The sequence below is a fragment of the Lolium rigidum genome, chromosome 2, assembly GCF_022539505.1.
Source record: "Lolium rigidum isolate FL_2022 chromosome 2, APGP_CSIRO_Lrig_0.1, whole genome shotgun sequence".
In the NCBI taxonomy this organism is placed as follows: domain Eukaryota; kingdom Viridiplantae; phylum Streptophyta; class Magnoliopsida; order Poales; family Poaceae; genus Lolium; species Lolium rigidum.
Genome location: NC_061509.1, coordinates 59409339 through 59423173, shown reverse-complemented (window position 1 = coordinate 59423173; position 13835 = coordinate 59409339). Strand labels below are relative to the sequence as shown.

Below are 13835 nucleotides of genomic sequence, written 5' to 3'. Positions count from 1 at the left end.
TGATGAGTTCTCTTTGATTGTGCCAAACGAATTTTATATGAGGTGTGACCTTATGTTTATTTCTTATAGAATTTGCACTACAAGATTTTTATAGAATTATCTTGTATAGAATATATTCCTATGAATCAAATAACTAGTGTAAGAAAAAGTTCCATAGAATCTAAATCCTATAAAATTTCTACACGATTTGTATGAATTAAAGATCTCGAAAAGAGAAAAGTTTGTTTTAAATAGAATGGGAAAGAACTGCTGCTGGAACTAATTGAAGTGGATAAAGCAATGGCTAGCCAGCCAGAAACCTAATCGAGCTGCTAAAGTTTATCCTAACAAGGCTCCAAACGAGTGGAGTCAAGCAATCTTTCGTGTCCCCCTGTTTGGTACTTCATGATTCCTGCTCTCTCATCAGCCTAATCGCAATCAAGCTGAACCCTTTTCCTCCCCGTGCATCTCGCAGAGGCATGTGGTGTACTGTATTTGAGTGTTTTCCTTGACCCGATCACCAGTTTAATCCCCCGACCACAGCCGACATCCACCGCTCCCCGTCTCCCACCCACCCGTTGAAAAGATCCCCAAGCAGATCGCTAACCGGAGGAAGGAAACGTCGCCGTGAAGTCGTCAGCGATCACCATCTTTCTCGCGCGCGTGCACGCACCCTCCGCCCTCCTTCCTCCATTCCGCATGCTCCAATTCCACAAAACCTCCGTTTGTTTATTCCACCGTGACCAAGAAAGAAGACGACGAGCGTGTGAGTTGCGATGTGATCCGGCCTCCCTCGTCGTCTTCTTCCTTTTCTCGCCCTGCGACCTCGCGACCTTCCTAGCGAGCGAGCGAGCGACTCCACTAGACTACTCGTAGCACCCACATGTTCACGTGCATCTCTATATAACCACTCCTCCCCGAGCCATTCTCCTCTCACTTGAAAATACCTCTCCTCTCCTCTCCTCCTATCTTCTCTACACTTCAGATTGACTAGAAGAACAGCTACCGAGCTAGGCGTTTCTTGCTCAGCCAACAGCGTAAACGATGGATCCATGGATCAGCAGCCAGCCTTCCCTCAGCCTCGACCTGCACGTCGGCCTGCCGCCCATGGGCCACCACCACCACCGCTACCAGCCGGCGCCCATGGTCGCGCTCGCCAAGCCCAAGCTCCTCGTCGAGGAGAGCTTCCTGCCTCCCAAGAAGGACCCTGAGGTACGCACGGCACAGACACCCCTCCATCCATACATCGATACAGAACAGAACGCGCGCGGCAGCAAGATTCTTGTTTTCCAGATTAATATGAGCTAGTAGCGCTGAACATTCTTGCTCTCTGTTTCCAGGTCGCGGTCCTCGAGTCTGAGCTACAGCGGGTGAGCGAGGAGAACCGGCGGCTAGGCGAGATGCTCCGGGAGGTGGCAGCCAAGTACGAGGCCCTGCACGCCCAGTTCGCCGACCTGGCCACCGCCCAAGCCAACGCCAACACCAACGGCGTCAGCAACAACACCAACAACCCGTCCTCCGCGTCGGAGGGCGGCTCCGTGTCCCCGTCCAGGAAGCGCAAGAGCGAGGACAGCCTCGTCGGCGGCACGCCCTCGCCGCCGTCGCACGCGCACCCGCACCAGCACCACCACCACGCCTTCGCGGCGGCGGACCAGGCGGAGTGCACCTCCGGCGAGCCGTGCAAGCGCGTCCGGGAGGAGTGCAAGCCGGTGGTGTCCAAGAGCTACGTCCACGCCGACCCGGCCGACCTCAGCCTCGCCGTCAAGGACGGCTACCAGTGGCGCAAGTACGGCCAGAAGGTCACCAAGGACAACCCCTGCCCCAGAGCCTACTTCCGGTGCTCGTTTGCCCCCGGCTGCCCCGTCAAGAAGAAGGTGCAGCGGAGCGCCGAGGACAAGGCCATCCTCGTCGCCACCTACGAGGGCGAGCACAACCACACCGCGCCGCCGCCCACGCAGCCGCAGCACCAGCACGATGCGGCAAAGAACGCCGCCGCCGCGAAGCCGCCCCAGGCGCCGGCGCCGCTGCACCACCCGCAGCCTCAGCAGCAGCCGAAACAGGAAGCGGCGCTCAGCGGCGAGGCGTCGGAGCTGATGCGGCGGAACCTGGCGGAGCAGATGGCCATGACGCTCACCAGGGACCCCAGCTTCAAGGCGGCGCTCGTCTCCGCGCTATCCGGCCGGATCCTCGACCTCTCGCCGGCCAGGGACGTCAACTAATCCGCCACGCTATTCAGTCCTTCGGCGTCACACATTTCGGAAGACATTTCTTTGGGCATTGCTAGCTGCCGGCCTCCTCGTCTGCCCCTCCCTGAGTTCTTGCAGAAAAAGAGCAAGAATTGCAGGACTCTTGACCGTGACCGATGACGAAGATGCGATCGATTGCAGCAAAGCTGGGCACCGGGTTCCGCTGCACATCGGCGCGGCATGCGAGGGGAGGGTGATGATGAAACCGTTGCCGTACAGGCACAAACATGAGAATCTGTACAATTTTTATTTTTATTAGGGAAATGTTTGGTTCTTAGCATGAACTCGGTTCAATGGAAAAAAAACATCAAATGACGCTACGATCAATTGCTCCATCGAGAATGAGCTCCATTCTTGAATTCAGTCTAGGACTTCGGGACACCATACTTAGAGCATCTCCACTCGTTTGGCCTCCCCACGCCGAAATACGGGTTTAGTTTTGAAAAACGAAAAATTGACGAAATACGGCTAAAAATGATTGAATTTAGACTAACTTTAATGATATTTACTATATAGAGGGTGAAGTTCATACATAGCGGCCGAATTCGAAATATTTGAATTCGGCCAGGGGAATACAACTTTAAATATTAAAACACGGCGCTCTACATATCGAAATGGCGGTAGAACACCGTGTAGTCCTTGTCGCTGCCATCATCGTCGGAGTCGTTGTTGTCGAAATGCGGCGGCGCCGCCGCCGCATGGCTGCTGCCTTGGCCGGGGTCTCCCCACCGGCCACTGTTGCGCGGCGGGGACGGCGAGCGCTTGTACCACTCGTCGTCGGACTCCTCGAGGTCGATGACGGGGACGGGGACACCGGATGGAGGAGTCGCAGGCCGGCGGTAGCGAGCGGCCTGCTCAAGGAGCCGAGCCTACCGCTCCGCCTCCTCCTTCTCCCACTTCTCCCTCGACCGAGCGCGAGGCACTGGTCGAGGGCATGGCGTTGTCGGCGGGGACGAGGTCTCGGAGGGATCTCGCCATGACGGCCTCGAGGATTGCGGCTTCCTCGGCGTCGTGGACCTCCTCCTTCACCGGCTTGCGCTTCCGCTCGTCGGAGGTGCCTGGTTCGTGCTTGGGGTGAGCCAGGCGAAGGTGGCCGCGTGGCGTCGATGACTCGGGGATGACGATCCCGCCGCCGCTGCGATCACGGTTGCGCGACGACCTCGATGCCGATCCGGACGACGACGAGCTGGCAGCCATGCGCCGTGGCTGCCAGCTGCCCCGGCGGCGGCTGGCCGATGCCCTCGATGGCGGCGGCATTGTCAGAACGGGCGCGTTTCCGCCCTCGATGTGTTCGATGACGGCGTCGAGCGTCCGGCCCGGCACGCTCCACCAACGCTTGCGTCCGGCGGTGTTGTTTCGCGGAGGCGGCGGCGGCGGGCCGTCGTAGGAGGCGAGCTCCCGCTCCCACCGTCGCAGGAAGTACGAGTTCCACGCCGTGTACTTGTCGGGGTGGTAGCGTGGCTCGGCGCGCTCCTGGTCCGACAAGGTCAGTCGGGCCTCCTCGATGGCGACGTCGAGGGCGTGTCCCTGGGGCGGCGGCGGGATTGGCACGCCGCCCGCACTTAGCCGCCACCCGCCGCCGGGAGGCCTCGTATCCGAAGGGCAGGGGTACCCCGCCTGGTGGAGGAGGTGGCCCTCCCACGCGTGGAGCGACCGGCGGGGAAAGCCGTTGTTGGCCGCGCCGTCCTGCTCATTGAACGCCATGGATCTCGGCGAGGGAACAGTGGCAGATAGGGGTTCGTCTCTGGCTGGGTTTCGTCCGTGCTACGCGTCGCGGCGAGCGGGGATTAACAGGCGGGGCTGGACTCGGCGATTAAATACCGCGTGGATGCTACGCGTCCGCGGCGAGCTGACCGACGACATCCTTTACTGCGCGCGGAAGACGATGCGTGTGCCGCTGACCGGCCGGGTCCACCTCTACGGCGAAGACGAAGCGAAAGCGCGGGAGAGAATTCTCGACGTTTCGCGCGCTTTCGCTTCGTCTGGAGTCCCCAAGCGCGCCTCGGGGGACCGGGGATGGCGTGGGCTCGCCGGATGGATGAAGGCCCAAATCCGGGGGAAAACGAGGAACCGGGGGCGCGACTGGGCCGAATTTCGCCGTCCGGATGGGAAAAACGGCGCTCGGGGGCCTTGTAATAACCCAGAACATAGGAACAACGAAGGGTAGATTTAGAAATGGGATGTGCATTTCATCGCAAAACGGGGGAAATTTTCGCGCCTTATTGCAACTAAACCTAAGAGGGATCGAGGTTCTCTCTCGAATTGCAAATTAGGGTTAGGCATGTCGAGGTGTGAATTTCGACATGATCTCTTTTGTATCTTAATGAGTTGGGAATTGATTTCATTTGACAAGTAATACTCAATTGATAATATTAATCAATAAGCAATAATGATTATAGAAAATGAATTCACAATATAAATACAACTTATAAATTCAAATGACTTTAAATTTCAAAGTGAATTATAAATACAACAATTATTTAGAAATATAAAAGCTCATAAGCAAAACTTGAGCTTTATTGATATCACAACACAATATACATTGTCTTTACAATATTCTTGATACAAGAATTAAAAGAATATGCAGAAATAAAAAGGAAGATTACAATATTTGATCCTAAACTAAAAAACCTAGACTAATGACTTGGAAGTATTCTTCTATGGTCATATTCACCTTCAAAACCTGCAAAACAACACAACAAACACTAGCCAGGGGTTAAGAGTTAGCCAATATTCAGTTTGGACAGAAACAAGTGTCTTGCACACTTGTGCTTGTCCAAAGACTTGGACAACAAAGGATAAGAGCAACAACAGACTAAACCTGAGCACACACCAGGGGCTCAAGTTTCAGCATATGAGAGCACACAGCTCATGTGTTCTGAGCAAGCAACAGCAAGGCCATGCACTAGCCTAGTCACCAAACCAAGCCAGGCTTGTGTGGCATGGCAAGGAGAGAAGTAGAGATGGTATAAAAGAGCACAAACCCTAGAAACAGTGCATAGTCGACCAGATAAATATTCACAAGGTAAGCAGAAGAAAGAATAGGTATAGTTCATCATGTTCTTGCTCAAGAATATCAGAACCCAACACATAACCCAACCAACCACCAGAAATCATGGTGACCTGAGAAGATTAACCAAGAACTGGAGGTGCAGGGCTATGACAAACAAACCAGAAGTCTGCATCAACAAAAGATTTCACTCTAGGAGCTGGAACAAGGTATACCTAGTTCCTGGAAGGAATCCAGTGGATTCAATCCATAAATTATGCATGACATATGTCATGGGATTGAGCAGATGCTCAATGGGTAGCTCATCACTTGGTTTTCACCAAGGATCACTAGCAGTCTAGAAAGCCACTAAAACAGAAACCATCTAGATACAAGTCTTGTGCACATAAGCTAGAGTTCATGAACAGATGCACACACCAGCAAGAACACATGCACAGACAGCACCAGTAGATGAGTTGCCAGGAATATCAGCTACCAAAGACTACACAGCAAGATCCTAAGCATGTAACCATCGGGAAAATCCTAGATATCTTCATAAGCAAGCATATTGGCATTCATATTGATTATGATTCCCAAATATGCAAACCAAGATGATGAACCAACAAGATCTAGCCAACTATGTGAGCAACCAGTCAGTAGCAAGGCTACTGAGGTCACATCAGACATAGAACCATCCAAAGCAAAGCCAAATAATAAAGCATCATTATCCAGAAAGGGATTCAGACTCCATTTGCTTTCCAATTAATCATGAAAAGTCAAATCATACACAACAAGTCATTTAATCATTATTGCATAAGCAGTTCATCATTAATTAAGTCATCCAGGCATGAATACATAACAAATTCATGCAATACTTTTACAGTAGCACAATGTGAGGCAACACAAGCACATGTCACTGCATCCTAGCTACTGGATCAAGTCCACAAGGCTATGGTGTGCATCAGTACATACACACAGCAGTATAAGCATGCTTGAATAGCAGCATCAGTAAGCAAACCAAGTCACTGACATTTAATTGATCAAATGGATCAATTGAATCAAGTCAAGCAACACAGAGAGTCTAGCCAACAGAAATTATTGATCCAATGGATCATTGGATCATACCAAAGGCACAGAAGCACCTCACAAGCATCACAGGCATCACAAGTGTCACAGATGCATAGCCGTACACCTAGACAAGCAAGCATAGGATGCCAGTAAGCACAAGCAAGCTCATAATCATGTACAGCATGGCATAGCAATTCATAGCATGACAGGAGCAGTAAGCAAACAACACAAGTCATGAACAGCAAGCATCACACACTGGCCAGTAACCAGAGCTTGGTGAATTGGCCAGGGCTTGCAGAGAAGGATCATAGGAGGATTAGGCAGTACGTAGCAAGGTCTGTATGATCATATGATCATCAGGAGCACGACGAGCTAGAGGTAGAAGAAGCACAGAGGCATGGGAGGCGCACAGACATGGCGTTGAGAAGGAGGAGGAGCAGAAGAACCTTACCCGCGCCTGGAGGCAGAAGCTATGGCATGGCGAGGCAGTGCCCGCGCGGCCATAACAGCTGCAAAGCCGGGGAAGAAGCCGGCGTTACACCGACGAACACCACGAGCAGCACAGCACCCAGAGACGACGGCACAGGCGCTGCGAGCACAGCACCCGCGCCAAGTCAGTCGGAGGTAGCCAATCACCGAAGGCGATTCTCCACGAGATCCAAAGAGGTGGCGATCTGCCAGGGGAGGAAGAGAACGACGGAACCACGCAGACAGATCCATAGATCGTCGCGCGGCGGTTCAGATGGTATAGGTGGCGAGGTCAGGGGAGCACGGAGGTGGCCGGAGCACGGCGGCGGCCATGGTGGCGACGCCATCGCGAGGCGCGTCACCAGAGCTAGGGTTAGGTCACGAGTGAGAGAGGAGAGCGTGCGAGTGAGTGAGGTGGGCCGAAAGGGTTCCACAGAACCGTTTTGGACAAGCCGTGGTGGGCTGTCCAAATGGGCTAAGTTAAATGGGTTGGCCCAATAGGGGCCAGGGGGTATTTTAGTCTTTTCCTATTTTGGAAAATACTCAAATTTCACCAAATTTTAGTAAATAAAATATACCTCTAAAAATCCATGAAAAATTGAATTTGTAAATGATAAATCATTCTTAACAAGAATAAAATAAGAAATGGAATTTAGGAAACAAATTCAAATTTTGGAATTTTCTGAATTTAAATTAAAACTTGGAATTTTAAACTATTATTTCCTTGTATTTAAAAATCAAGGAAAAATCTCAAATGAGTTCAAATATTTGTTTTCAAATATTTCAAAATGAAATTCTATTATTCCAAGTCATTTCTATAAAAGAAAGATATTTTCCAAAGGAAAATACTCTATTCTTCTTATTCCAAAATATAGAGGTAACTCTATTATTTCAAATTATTTTGAAATAAATAATGAATCACAAAGATAAAGTGGTATTACTATGAATCATTTTTCTTTATGAGAACAAAGTATTTTTACAAATAAAAGCAATTGCAAATTACTGCCAAAGGCATAAATCTTAATTCAACCCTAAATTTTAATAAATAATTGAGGTAAGGGATTCAACATAAAATAATACATTCATGACTGCATTATTTAGATTTTATAACATTGTCCTTACCGGACAATGATGCTTCTTACAGAACCCGAGGTCCAGGTTCCATCCACTGCATTGAACTGCACTATCTCGCAGTCCACAGGCAAGTTCACCCTTGCTCATACCAACTTGAGTATTTTCTATTACTTTACTGCAAAGCTATATACTTACCATTCGTGCATGGCAAATAAAATGTTACTTTTCCAATTATGAATATGACTATGTGGCTGGCAATGGAACCATGGTATGTGTTGATATGGTGGAGGTTCCATTGCATGGGTTATATTAACCTAGGAGTAATTACCAATACCGTCCAGTGATTCTAGCGCCGTACATATCGCGTTGACCATAAGATCTATAATGGCTCTGGGGAAGCCAGCTGTATCTTTTCCCTCCTGCACGCCAATGGACTGGTTAGAGCTGCGGGGTGCTGGAGGCACTGCTGTAGGTTGAGATGGCCTTTTAAATCCCCATCCGTGTGGATGACTGGCTCTACCGTCTATGATGAATTGTCCAAAGTACACCGTGGGTAAAACCGTATGATCGGGAGATATCTACCGGGGGTGTACAGGTGGACAAAAGGGTGGGTTTGCAGGGTCGCGGAGAAGGCGGTGTGGGCTTGGATTTTCATACCTGGCCTCACACCAAAGGAAGTGTGAACGGGGGCAAGTCCCTGCGGATGGCAAAACGGATGGAATCTCTTATAGGAAAAGTAACGCACCTCTGCAGAGTGTATCAAATTGTGGCTGTCACTCCCTGTTCCGAGAAGGGAACTGCGAACGCAGCAGGAAAGGAACTCCACGAAGTTCTGGTCAACCTGTGAAGACTGACGGGCATAGTTTTCATAATAAAAGCAACCTTTTGAAGAAATGTTTTCAAAACATGCATTGACTCGCGATTTCCTGATCAATGGTCGTAGCTAGTGCATCAAACACCTTTTACTCTTTTGAACTTGCTGAGTACCTCTGTACTCACTTTCTTTCGACACCCTTGCTAGACTGTGATCCGGAAGTGGAGGCTATCGCCGATGGAGCACCGGAAGGAAGCTATGAGCTGGTCTACGAGGAACCTGATCTTATCGGAGGGTTTGAAGGAGTAGACTATGGGATAGTCTACGGACCTCACGAGATGGGGGCGGAGGAGTAGTGATATACCCTAGTATCATAGAGCCGAGCAGCGTAGAACTTACCAAAATAAGTTGTTGAGCTCTCTTTCATATATGGATTTGAGTTGTAATCATACTTAAGTTGTATCTTAGGGTGTTCTCATAGGACCTGTGAGAATGCCAACTTGTTAAGACAATGTTTGTAATAATATTTGGAGTGTTATGACCTGCAATGTTTCTGTTGTACCACTCTGAGGGATATGGAAATTATGAAGAAGTCCCTTCACAAAGATCATATCAACGACTTGTATACTACAACATGCAGTGGTATGCTGGGTCACTGCAGGCCTCGTCGGGGAGACGAGTGGGGATGCTCTTACATGGTACACCCTCTAGTTTAGAGAATTAAGAGCATCTCCCTCCGTTGGAGGCTCCGCGCGAAAATCCGGATATAACAACCGCTGGATTGGATGTAAGAAGGGCTTGGGGGCAACATTTTCTCAGTCGCATCCCGGCATTCGCCCTTATAGTTTCAAAAAATCGTCTTTCCGCTACACAAAAGCATCGCCAAAGTCTGGCGATCGGATCGACCACATTTCGCCCGGCGATCGGAGCAGCCACATTTCGGTGATCAAAACAGAAACAAGAGGATAACAGGTTCATCGACGGTCCCGTCCTAAGCATCGTTCGGCACGGCATCGACCGATGAAGCATCAGCGGCTACCGGTGTCCCAACGACGGGAGTTGACATCGAAGTGGAGGACGAAGCAGCCGATGGGGACCGGAGGATTTCTTGGCGATGGGCGTCGTACCAAGCCGGTGTCGTTGCCGCCAATCAGGAACGCTAGGTCGGTGTTCCTCTTCTTCGCCGCAGAGGTTTCCTTGAGCAAGGCAATCCTGACACCCTGGTTGGCGAGCATCTCCTTCGACTGCACATCGTGCTTGTCGTCCCTCCCGGCGACATGCGCCCTCGCGTCGGCCCAGCACTTGTCGAAGGACGCTGATACGTCTCCGATGTATCGATAATTTATTATGTTCCATGCCACATTATTGATGATATCTACATGTTTTATGCACACTTTATGTCATATTCGTGCATTTTCTGGAACTAACCTATTAACAAGATGCCGAAGAGCCGATTCTTTGTTTTCTAGCTGTTTTTGGTTTCAGAAATCCTAGTAACGAAATATTCTCGGAATTGGACGAAATCAACGCCCAGGGTCCTATTTTGCCACGAAGCTTCCAGAAGATCGAAGGAGAGTCGAAGTGGGGTCACGAGGTGGCGTAACACCAGGGCGGCGCGACCCAGGCCCTGGCCGCGCCGACCCATGGTGTGGGCCCCTCGTGCCGCCTCTTTACCTGCCCTTCCGCCTACAAATAGCCTCCGTCGCGAAACCCCCAGTACCGAGAGCCACGATACGGAAAACCTTCCAGAGACGCCGCCGCCGCCAATCCCATCTCGGGGGATTCTGGAGATCTCCTCCGGCACCCTGCCGGAGAGGGGATTCATCTCCCGGAGGACTCTTCACCTCCATGGTCGCCTCCGGAGTGATGAGTGAGTAGTTCACCCCTGGACTATGGGTCCATAGCAGTAGCTAGATGGTTGTCTTCTCCTCATTGTGCTTCATTGTTGGATCTTGTGAGCTGCCTAACATGATCAAGATCATCTATCTATAATGCTATATGTTGTGTTTGTCGGGATCCGATGGATAGAGAATATTATGTTATGTTAATTATCAAGTTATTACCTATGTGTTGTTTAAGATCTTGCATGCTCTCCGTTATTAGTAGAGGCTCTGGCCAAGTTTTCGCTATTAACTCCAAGAGGGAGTATTTATGCTCGATAGTGGGTTCATGTCTCCAGTGAATGCAGGGAGTGACGAAACCCCTAAGGTTATGGATGTGTTGTTGCCACTAGGGATAAAACATTGATGCTATGTCCGAGGATGTAGTTATTGATTACATTACGCACCATACTTAATGCAATTGTCTGTTCTTTTGCAACTTAATACTGGAAGGGGTTCGGATGATAACCTGAAGGTGGACTTTTTAGGCATAGATGCATGCTGGATAGCGGTCTATGTACTTTGTCGTAATGCCCAATTAAATCTCACTATATTTATCATGACATGTATGTGCATTGTTATGCCCTCTCTATTTGTCAATTGCCCGACTGTAATTTGTTCACCCAACATGCTTTTATCTTATGGGAGAGACACCTCTAGTGAACTGTGGACCCCGGTCCATTCTTTTATCTTGAAATACAAATCTGTCTGCAATACTTGTTTTACTTGTTTTCTTGCAAACAATCATCTTCCACACAATACGTTTAATCCTTTGTTACAGACAAGCCGGTGAGATTGACAACCTCACTTGTTTCGTTGGGGCAAAGTACTTTGGTTGTGTTGTGCGGGTTCCACGTTGGCGCCGAAATCTCCGGTGTTGCGCCGCATTACATCCCGCTGCCATCAACCTTCAACGTGCTTCTTGACTCCCTACTGGTTCGATTAAACCTTGGTTTCTTACTGAGGGAAACTTGCCGCTGTGCGCATCACACCTTCCTCTTGGGGTTCCCAACGGACGTGTCAACTACACGCATCAAGCAAATTTATGGCGCCGTTGCCGGGGAGATCAAGACACGCTGCAAGGGGAATCTCCACTTCCCAATCTCTTTACTTTGTTTTTGTCTTGCTTTATTTTATTTACTACTTTGTTTGCTGCATTATATCAAAACACAAAAAAATTAGTTGCTAGCTTTACTTTATTTGCTATCTTGTTCGTTATATCAAAAACACAAAAAAATTAGTTACTTGCATTTATTTTATCTAGTTTGCTTTATTTACTATGCACACCTATTGCTCCACACCTATTGCTCCACCTGCTACTACAGCAGAATTCTTTGAAATTAAACCTGCTTTACTGAATCTTGTTATGCGAGAGCAATTTTCTGGTGTTAGTTCTGATGATGCTGCTGCCCATCTTAATAATTTTGTTGAACTATGTGAAATGCAAAAGTATAAGGATGTAGATGGTGATATTATTAAATTAAAATTGTTTCCTTTCTCATTAAGAGGAAGAGCTAAAGATTGGTTGCTATCTCTCGCCTAAGAATAGTATTGATTCCTGGACTAAATGCAAGGATGCTTTTATTGGTAGATATTATCCCCTGCTAAAATTATATCTTTGACGAGTAGTATAATGAATTTTAAACAATTGGATAATGAACATGTTGCTCAAGCTTGGGAAAGAATGAAATCTTTGGTTAAAAATTGCCCAACCCATGGACTGACTACTTGGATGATCATCCAAACCTTCTATGCAGGACTAAATTTTTCTTCGCGGAATTTATTGGATTCAGCTGTTGGAGGTACCTTTATGTCCATCACTCTTGGTGAAGCAACAAAGCTCCTTGATAATATGATGATTAATTACTCCGAATGGCACACGGAAAGAGCTTCACAAGGTAAGAAGGTAAATTCTGTTGAAGAATCCTCTTCCTTGAATGATAAGATTGATGCTATTATGTCTATGCTTGTGAATGGTAGGACTAATGTTGATCCTAATAATGTTCCGTTAGCTTCATTGGTTGCTCAAAATTCTAGGCCATATTCTGCTAATGGTAACTCTTATGGTAGATATGTTTCACCTAATGAGGAAAAGATGTTAGAAATTGAAAGATCCACCAAGAGCTTTATGCAATCACAATATGAGCAAAATAAATTGTTTACTAAAACTATGAATGAACAATCTACCTTGTTGAAGAATATAGGAAATCAACTTGAAAATCTGAATATGGAGATTTACGGGTTGCAAACTAAACTTGCAAATGCTGAAAACCGAATCTCATACATGTACTGCGTCACAATCTTATTTAATTAATAAAATGGCTGCTAAACCTGAGGATATTGAAAATAAAATTGTTACTACAGCAAATGCCATTCAAGTTAGAATTAATGAGAATATAAGATTAATGGCTGAACTGCGTGCTAGGTGGGATAGAGAAGAAAATGAAAAACTAGCTAAAGAGAAAAATGTAGCTAAAGTTTGGACTATTACCACCACAAGTAATGTTGATTCCTCACATGTTGCTGCACCTCCTACTATCAATGATAAAATAATTGGTGTTGGCAATGCTTCTACTCCTAATGCAAAGCCTGCAAAACTGCAAAAAACTGCTAAAACTGCTGAAACTGCCTGTGATAAAACTGCTGAAATTTTTTCCAACATTGGGGATGATGATCCCATTGCTGTAGCTCATGATGATTTAGATTTTGATGATTGCCACATCTCTGAAGTTATAAAGTTCTTACAAAAACTTGCTAAGAGTCCCAATGCTAGCGCTGTAAACTTGGCTTTCACAAAACATATTACAAATGCTCTCATAAAAGCTAGAGAAGAGAAACTAAAACTTGAAACTTCTATTCCTAGAAAGCTAGAAGATGGTTGGGAGCCCATCATTAAAATGAGGGTCAATGATTTTGATTGTAATGCTTTATGTGATCTTGGTGCAAGTATTTCTGTTATGCCTAAGAAAGTCTATGATATGCTTGACTTGCCACCATTGAAAAATTGTTATTTGGATGTTAATCTCGCTGATAATGCTAAAAAGAAACCTTTGGGGAGAGTTGATAATGTTCATATTATGGTTAACAATAACCTTGTCCCCGTTGATTTTGTTGTCTTGGATATTGAATGCAATGCATCTTGCCCCATTATATTGGGAAGACCTTTTCTTCGAACCGTTGGTGCTACTATTGATATCAAGGAAGGTAATATTAAATATCAATTTCCTCTCAAGAAAGGTATGGAACACTTCCCTAGAAAGAAAATGAAGTTACCTTTTGATTCTATTATTAGAGCAAATTATGATGTTGATGCTTCA

The 13835-nt window shown here is 47.5% G+C and overlaps 1 protein-coding gene across 1 annotated transcript; it reads left to right on the top strand.

Annotated features, from left to right (window-relative positions):
* Nucleotides 1–989: 989 nt before the first annotated feature.
* On the top strand, nt 990–2545 carry LOC124691803 (WRKY transcription factor WRKY71-like). The gene is made up of 2 exons (XM_047225076.1): nt 990–1191; nt 1320–2545. Exons 1-2 carry the CDS (start codon nt 1024–1026, stop codon nt 2196–2198), a joined length of 1047 nt encoding a protein of 348 aa, XP_047081032.1. The 5' UTR covers nt 990–1023; the 3' UTR covers nt 2199–2545.
* The last annotated feature ends 11290 nt before the right edge of the window (nt 2546–13835 follow it).

What these genes read in the sequence shown, in the direction of transcription:
- LOC124691803 (XM_047225076.1), top strand. Translation starts at nt 1,024, where the DNA reads ATGGATCCATGGATCAGCAGCCAGCCTTCCCTCAGCCTCGACCTGCAC. An exon ending in CTCCCAAGAAGGACCCTGAG is followed by an intron (nt 1,192 to 1,319) that starts GTACGCACGGCA and finishes CTCTGTTTCCAG; the next exon opens with GTCGCGGTCCTCGAGTCTGA.